The sequence below is a fragment of the Myotis brandtii genome, unplaced genomic scaffold (genome assembly GCF_000412655.1).
Source record: "Myotis brandtii unplaced genomic scaffold, ASM41265v1 scaffold200, whole genome shotgun sequence".
NCBI lineage: Eukaryota > Metazoa > Chordata > Mammalia > Chiroptera > Vespertilionidae > Myotis > Myotis brandtii.
In genome coordinates this window covers 2,096,513-2,105,024 of record NW_005357453.1, presented here as the reverse complement: position 1 = coordinate 2,105,024, position 8,512 = coordinate 2,096,513, and the positions used below count along the sequence as shown (strand labels likewise).

Sequence of the window (8,512 nt, the reverse complement as noted above, 5' to 3'; positions counted from 1 at the left end):
TCCCATGGTAATCGCTGCAAGCACCTCTGAGAGAAAGCCTCCCTCGAGTTCCACCCGATGCCACACAGTCCAGTTTCTCCCCGTATGAGTCTGGGTCCCCAGAGACTTGCCCGGAACTGGAGTTCCGAGCCATCGGGAGCTTGTGTCTCCCTCCCAGTTACCAGCCCTTTCCGCGGGCGCCTCCATACCCCTGCACTTTACTTCCACACCTCCGCAGAGTCTCAGTGTGCTTTTCTCTCTCCTTCTAGTTGTAGAATTTCCACTCAGCCAGCCTTCCTGTGGTTCTGGATGATGTCTGTTTTGTCTTTTAGTTGTATTTTTGCAGTGGTTGTGTGAGGCAGCAATTTCAGGTGTTTACCTATGCCGACATCTTGGTTTCTCTGTACCTTTTTTTTTCTTAATGTCTATATTTGCTTGTTATTTCTTTTTCTTTGCTCTTTTTATTTTCAACTTTCTGAGCCCCTTTATTTTTAGATAATGTTCCTTGCATAAAACAGAGTTTATTTTCCTCCCATCTGATCTGACAGTCTATTTCTTTTATTGGTGAGTTTTCCATTACATTTATTGATAGTATGGACATGTTTGGTCTTGATTCTATTATTGTGTTTATATACTGTTTCTAACATTGTATTGTCATTTTCTAGTATTTCCATCTTTGTTCTGTGGTATGGGTTTTCCATTTAAATCCATACTTCTGATAATTTTGAGGATTTATAACCTGATTTTAGTTCTAGTGGTTGTTAATGTCATATTTTACAGTGAGTACATGCTTCTATTTCTTGATTTACCAGTATTAAAAAGGAAGTAGTATCTATTGATATCCCACTTAAAAAACTAGGAGTTAACTCACATGGTTGAAGTTAGTTTCAAGAAAGCTTTTCTAAAGGCCATCTTTTCTGATAAACAGTAAAGATAATGAAAGCTCTCTCTCTTGCAGATCACAGTTCCTGCCGGTGAGTGGGTTTGAAATCATTAATTTATTTATTCACCAGCATGTATTGGAGGTTATATTTACAGGTGCTGTATAAATGCAAACGTCAGACATGCATCCTGTCCTCATAAAACTTTCAATATAATAATGAAAAAACATACTGAACAAATAATTCCAAGTGGAAATGTGACAAACGAGTGAAATGAAGGAGCATGCCTGAGTCCCTGTGTGTACTGATTATGTATTAATGAGAAAATTACTATGAAAACTTTGCCTGTGGGAGCAACACATGAAAAACTTGTAGGCATCACTAATGAGCACTCTTACTCCAGGGCAGTGGTCGGCAAACTGTGGCTCTCGAGCCACATGTGGCTCTTTGGCCCCTTGAGTGTGGCCACGAAGTTTCAATTGCAATGTACGTGTGCACCTGCACGGGTATTTTGTGGAAGAGCCACACTCAAGGGGCCGCAGTTTGCCGACCACTGCTCCAGGGTCATCTGAGGGTAATGGTACCTCTGGAGGCATTTGACGGGCGTTACGTGCCCACTCTGTGAGTTAGGTAGCATCGTGAGAGGATTTAGACAGGCAGCCACAGCAGATGGCAACCGCTCCCTCACCCTCCTCAGCTCTTTTGTGCATTTGCTTCATTCTTCCATCCTCTTTAGCCCTAAATGTTATGTGTTGCCTTAACAAGAGATCTCACTGTAATTTTCACCACCACATGAATCAAGTTTTTCCTTGATTCACATCATCATTTTCTTGTCATTGTCTAGCCCTTTCCTCCTAGGCCACTCTCACAAAATAAGGGGCCAGCTTATGTTTGTCTTTTGATGTTTGGTGGTCATAGTATTAACTAAGTTAAGTTGGGTTTTGCTGACCAAAATTAGATAGCTCATATATCACATGGGGTTGATTTGGAGAAGAGCAGTGTACACACTGGACAGCGAATTCCTTCTGGGCAGGAAACTGCGTCCCTCTGCACAGCCCTACCCCAGCGTCTTGCATCTTTAGCTTTTCATGAGCCAGGGCCTATGAAGTGCACATTTTGTGGGTTTTGCGTTAGTCAACAAATATATGACAAGGTCCTTTGTTCTTTGATTAGATTTAGCTAAAGCCTTAGGAAAGTGAATAATATCTTTATTGTATTTAGCATCAGAAGTATCCTGAGCAATTCAGTAAAATATTTATATTTTTCAAGAATTTTCTCATTTTTTTAATCACTATTTTGATAACCTTCTGAGACAGATTTAGGCAGTTACTAGTATTTCTATTTTGCTGGTGAAAATACAAAGAAGTCAAGTGACTTACCTAAGGCAGCATGTCTGTTTAGTGGTTGAATCAGGAGTACAGCTCCCAAACCAGTGCTCTTTCTGTTCCCTGCACTCCCTCCGGTTGGCCACAACTTCATCAGGCCAGATGCGAGTGCCAGCTGTGTGTCTAGCATCCTGCTCTTGACAGATGAAGACTGTGCCAGTTAAAACTCTTAACATGGTGAGAGTTGAACGTTAACTTTGGTTCTTCTATTTTACAAAGTATTAACACTTTTGTCTTCATATATTTTGAAAGGTATATTCCATCTTAGGCATTTTAAGTATTTGTTTCCATTAGAAAAATGCTAGTAGTCTTATTTCTTTGACAATTACTGTTAGAAGTTTTAACTTTTAATGTTAGGAAATACAAAACATATAGAGAACCATCAGAAGAGGCAACTTTCAGAATCTTCTGACAGCCCGAGATTGCAACGGTGAAGTGGGGCAAAGTGGGCTTGAATCAATCAGGAGTTGGATTTGGTAATTAGAAGGTTACTGTGACCTTGGGCAGGTCAGTGTTAATACGGTAGTAGGAGTGGAGTCCAGGTTTGAAGGAAAAAGATGAGGGAACATGAGGAAATAGGCAACGTTTCTCTTCTAGTGGAAGGGGGAAGGCAGAGATGGTTTGAGGGAGAAGTGGTGTGAATAAGGACAGTTTTCAGGTTATCAGAGTGTGCGTATATCTGTCACTTCAGGGGAAGAAGCCCCAGGAGAGGAAGAGGGAAAAGGTGAGAGGAAAAGTTGGGCAAATTGATGAGACAAGATCCGCAGGAGGCAGGAGAAGCTGTGACCCAGAGTCAAGTTTGTAGTGTTAGAAAGGTAGTGAAATACTTACTCCTCGGAGTCAGGAGGTAGGTAAGGAAGTTACGCTAAAATGGTTCAGAGGAAGTCTGAGGTAAGGCAGGGTATTTGAAGAGGCTCAGGGCTTTAGGCTTGAGCTAGTTTTTCTAGCCTGCTGTGGAATCTTGACTCAGAAGCTAATATTCAGCTTATGCTATTTAAAAGATGGGAGTTCAGATATATAGGAAGTTTGATGGACTTTACCTAGTTTTATTTTTGAAATTTCAGTGTTTTCTTTATAATCATTTGTGGAAGATGCATTTTAAAGCAATAAACGAGGGCTAAAGGAAGTTTTAAGTTTTTGCGTGGCTCACTTTGTTGAGACGCTTTTTCTCAGGGCTTTTCATTTAGAATTGGGAGGCCCTACTGATAGCTCCATACTAAGCATTTACGGAAATTGACATGTTCAAGATCAACCCACCAGTTCTATTTCGTTGCTGCACCTATCCTTGAACAGCTGAAGTCATTCTGTGCCTTTCTCTGTATCAATCACAGATTTGCACATGCTTATGTTCTCAGAAAGCTCCTTCTAAAATCTCTACCTACAGGTGCTTTCTAGCATACGGGGTGGGATATAAAATGTCCTGTTTCAGTTGTTTGGAACTATACCTCTTCCAATAGAAATGATATTAGAAATGGCCAGCCCACAAAAGACCATTGACTCTAAAGTGTAATGGAATTATTAAAAGTAATTATTGTGGCTTGGCTGGCGTGGCTCAGTGGTTGAGCATCGACCCATGAACCAGGAAGTCATGGTTCAATTACTGATCAGGGCACATGCCCGGGTTGTAGGCTCGATCCCCAGTGTGGGGCATGCACAAGGTGGCCAGTCAATGATTCTTTCTCATCACTGATGTTTCTCTCTCTCTCTCTCCCTCGCCCCTTCCTCTTTGAAATCAATAAAAAAATATATTTTAAATAATTACTGTGTATATCTATGTTCCTATCAGGAAGTCATTAGATTTCAATTCCTGAGGTAAGAAATGTTTCTCCCACTTCTGCTTTATCTTACCCCCTACTTGTCTGGCACTGACAAAGAGGCAGCCAGCTCCAAGCCACTTAGGGTGGTTCTTGTAAGGCCCAGGAACGAGGAGTTGGGCCAGAGACTCTTGAAAGTGGACAGAGGAGCGGCTGCAGTGATGGCGTGTGTCGGTGGAGGGGTCTGCCTTGTGTTTCAGCTGGGAGCCCGGGCCCTGCCAGTGCAGACCTCCCGTCTCCTATCCTCCTCCCCTGGACCATGGTTCTCAACCAGACCTGATTTTGTCCCCACACCACACCCTCCCCCATGCACCAGGGCACTTGGCCGTGTCTAGAGACATTCTTGGCTGTCACAAACGGGGTGCTGCTACTGGTATCTAGTGGGTGTAGGCCAGTGCTGCTGCTGACCATCCACACACACACTTCCCCAGCCCCACATGCCAGCCGCGCTAAGGGTGAGAACCTCTGCTCTCGACCATGGCTGCTGGTTCGAGTCTCTTTCCCCTTCTTGCTTGGCTGCAAAACAAAAGTGTAGTTTGTGTTCCCTAATTCTCTTCTACCTTTGTTCTTGAAATATTCTCAGAGTCCTTTTGAGGTTTTTCTAAAGGCTTTACTATCATCACACCATGGAAATAGATGGGCTAAAAATAACAAGAAAATTACAGTTTCAGGACATCTTAATTAAAAGCTATCCATGTTATCCACCAGACCAGACCGTAAATAGAACAAACTTCAGCTCCTTTTCTTGGCTTTAGTCTAGTCTTCCCATTGTGGTTTCCTCTTTCCTGGGCTTCCCTCCTTCTTTACCCGGACTGCTCAGCTGGCGAGAGCCTGGGCGGGGAGAGCCTGGGCCGTGATCCGTCACCGGTCCAAATGAGGAGTGGCAGGAGTGCTGGAAACCCTTGGGTTCTTTCAACAAGGAGTGAAGGGACGTTTCCTTTGTATTGCATATCCCGTTGCCTTCCTTCTTTTAAGAAACTCACAGAACGAGATGAGGGCACAGCATCTCCCTGAGCACTGCTGCATCGGCACAGCGGTCCTTCCACGGCTGCGCTGTCCTTTCCTCCACCGCGAGCTGGTTTTCTCATCGTTTCCCTTTGAATTAGTAGAAATTTAAACATTAAGAATTAAAGATTATAGAATGTAAAAAATGTAACTTTTGATAATTTAGAATTGGAGTTGTTAGATGTAAAATATTATTAATCATATCTGTACATACTTTCCATACTTGGTTTTTTGGTAGTGTTGATTTATTTTTTTCAAATTAAATTATGTCTATATAAATTTTATTATAAAAGTACTTACTAATCTTATACTCACTGATTCCTCTGAATATGTTTTCATTAGAAATTAACTGGCTTTTGTCTTCAATGTCTTTTTCTGTAGTTGTGATATTCAAAGCTTAGTGATGGTATCCCCTAAAGAGGAAATAGAAAGCAGGCGGGGTTTCTTGGGACATCTGTCACATTCATCATTTATAACCTTCACCTAACTATCTTTCACCCAGGATGATTAATGTATTTGTGTCCTCATATATGTTGACCACATATTCAGCTGATGATGCAATGTGTAGAGAGATGTAAGGAGATCTTACTATATACCAGAGGCATTCAAAAGGCAGTGAAACATTCTATTGCAGGTATTCTTGGTGCCGGCAATGAGGTTGTTGTAAATACAACATACTACTATTCTGCCATAATACAGTTATTTTACTGTATCTTTGCATTTGTCTGGGGAGGGGATGAGGGGCAATATTATCTGATACTTTTTGTGTATCTGGGAGTCAGAATGAGAAGCCCCAAGAGTAAATATAAAGCTTGGTCTTTGCTCTGTGACAGGCCTTCCTGTACTGGCTTGTTTAATCCCCACAATAGTCTTACGTGATAGTCATTGCTGCCACAGTTTACAGAAGAGGAAATTGAGCCTTTTAAAGCTATAGAGCTTCTGCAAGGCCATACTTCTAGAGCTGGGGTTTCAGCTTGGGTTTGTATGTCTCTCAAGATCCTCATTCTAAGTCCAGTGACTCCCATATTTAGTCATTCACACAAACATTTTTTCAGTACCCCTATGTGACAGGCCTCAGGGATCCAAGATTAAAGACAGATACGGAGTCCTAAGGAATTTTTTTATCTTTTTTTTTTTTTGGCAGTGGTATATATGAAACAGACTAGAGAAAGAGGAAGGCTTGAGGACAAAGATACTATGTTATCTACTGTTGCATCCACAGGGCAAGCACTGCACATAGTAGAAGCTCAGTAAATGCATGCTGAATGGATCAAAGACAGTAGTGAGAAGTAGTAGCTAATAGGAGAGAGAATGAAGTATAGAAAGGATATGAAATCAAACAGCAGAATTGTCCTGGTCCATTTAGAGTTGGGATAAGTAAGTGGCTACTCAGTAGCCCCACGGGGTATAAAGAGCCTCTAGTGCAGTGATGGCGAACCTATGACATGCGTGTCAGAGGTGACACGCGAACTCATTTTTTTGGTTGGTTTTTCTTTGTTAAATGGCATTTAAATATATAAAATAAATATCAAAAATATACATCTTTGTTTTGCTATGGTTGCAAATATCAAAAAATTTCTATATGTGACATGACACCAGAGTTAAGTTAGGGTTTTTCAAAATGCTGACACGCCGAGCTCAAAAAGTTCGCCATCACTGCTCTAGTGTGTTCACTGAAGCCCAGAGAAGTTTCCATAAAAAATGATCTTTCACACTTCCTCCCATCCCCCCGCCTTAAAATATGCCAAAGGGCTTAACTTGAGTGCCTTGGAAAATCGCATAGGTGAAGAGCTCTTTCCCTAATGACACTGGATAAAGCGGTATTACATAATGTAATTTGTTTTCTTTCCCCTGATAAAATATAACATTACACTTTCATACCAAGTGAATCTTTAAAAATTTGAGTTACGTTCTTTGGAAGATACCTTATAAAGAGCTATCTATAGTGTGTAATGTAACAATCTATAGTACTGTAACAGGTTACATAAAGTAATAAAAACAACTTTTTTTGAGTAATATCATTTGAAAGAATTGTGATGCGTTGAAGCAATTTCTGTTTGGAGTACCATGTAGCTTTTTGTAAAGAAAAATATGGGGAAATTAGGAAACGATTGAAATGATTTCATTTTCATTATTCAACAGCATCAATGCGCTACTTTCTTGTTCCGAGAATGTGTCCATTAATAGTGATGTTTTGCTTTACAGCTTTTCTGGGAGAAGAGGCTACAAGGACTTAGTGCATCGGATGTAACAGAACAAATTATAAAAACCATGGAGCTACCTAAAGGTCTTCAAGGTATGACCTCAGCTCAGTTGAGCGGTGCCCACTGTGTGCTGGGCTCTGCGGAAGCTGTGGAGTCGGGATGGAGGGGGTGGTGTGCCTTGCTGGGTGAGGGCCCTCTTGTGTAAACCCAGGGGGAAATGTACATGAAACGCTTGTGTTTTGCAAGGATGCTTTAGGGCAGCACGTTACCTAAGATTATTTTTCTGTGTAAAAATGTTGGTTATGTTTCTCATATAAATGAATTCATGTGCTGCTTCTGGAACCTGATGCACTGGGTGGCAGGCTTTCCCAGGCTTCCTGCTCAGAGCAGCATCTGGCCCCCCCCAGCACCTGGTCTTTCTTTCTGTTACGGAAGGAAGAGCCAGCAGCTCTCCCCCTGCCTCTCCCTCCACAAACTGCTGCTGCACGCACAGCGGTGGGAACCCCTGCACCTCAGTCCTGCAGCTGCTAGGTGCCTGCCGTGTCATGTTGATTCCAAGTTCCAGAGAAGCATCCTTTCCCAAGCAGGAGAACTTCAGCTTCTAAATCTTCATGTAATGTGGATTGCTTAAAAAACCCTCATAATTCGTTGGTTAGAATGTTGTCTCATTCCTCTCTGCTCCTGGGAATTGTTGCTTTAACAAGTTTATGACTTTAAGCAATGCGGCCATAGGGGCCAGTCTCCTAAAAGTAGTCAAGGTGTGCAATTTTTAGGTAAATCTGTGAACTTGGATATTTTGTTAGGTATTTTGAAAAAAACCGTTAAAGCTGTAGGCACAGCATGCTTGCATTGGCTTCTCCTTTGAAGTCTTCAAACAAGGAAGATAAGTGTCGATATTGCTGGAAATTAATGTTAAAAGCTATAAGAGAAAGCTATTCCAGGAATAATTTAGGAAAATATTAAGGGGGATACTTGAGTATAATATGACTTCAGAAGGGACTTAGATCATTAAAATAATTGACCTTGCTTGAGGAAATGTAGCCAACTTCTAAAAAGTGGAGAAAAATTTTTGGAAAATATATTTTAAAATTATGTTAAAGTTTTATTGAATTGCTAGGCTATTTTGTTACTGTTTCTTTAATGTTAATTCATTGGTGTATAATAACTATTAAGTAGATATTATCTAATCCTTTGCTGCTTTGGCTTATATCAGTTTAATATATGACCCCCCCCCCCCCCCCCCT

At 41.3% G+C, this 8,512-nt stretch overlaps 1 protein-coding gene across 1 annotated transcript in view; it reads left to right on the top strand.

The window, feature by feature from the left end:
• Nucleotides 1–8,512, top strand: part of MBD2 (methyl-CpG binding domain protein 2) — a 33,335-nt gene that overhangs the window by 18,600 nt on the left and 6,223 nt on the right. The window contains exon 3 of the mRNA XM_005865267.2: nt 7,270–7,360. Coding sequence (XP_005865329.1) covers nt 7,270–7,360 — 91 coding nt within the window. The remainder of the gene's footprint in view (nt 1–7,269; nt 7,361–8,512) is intronic.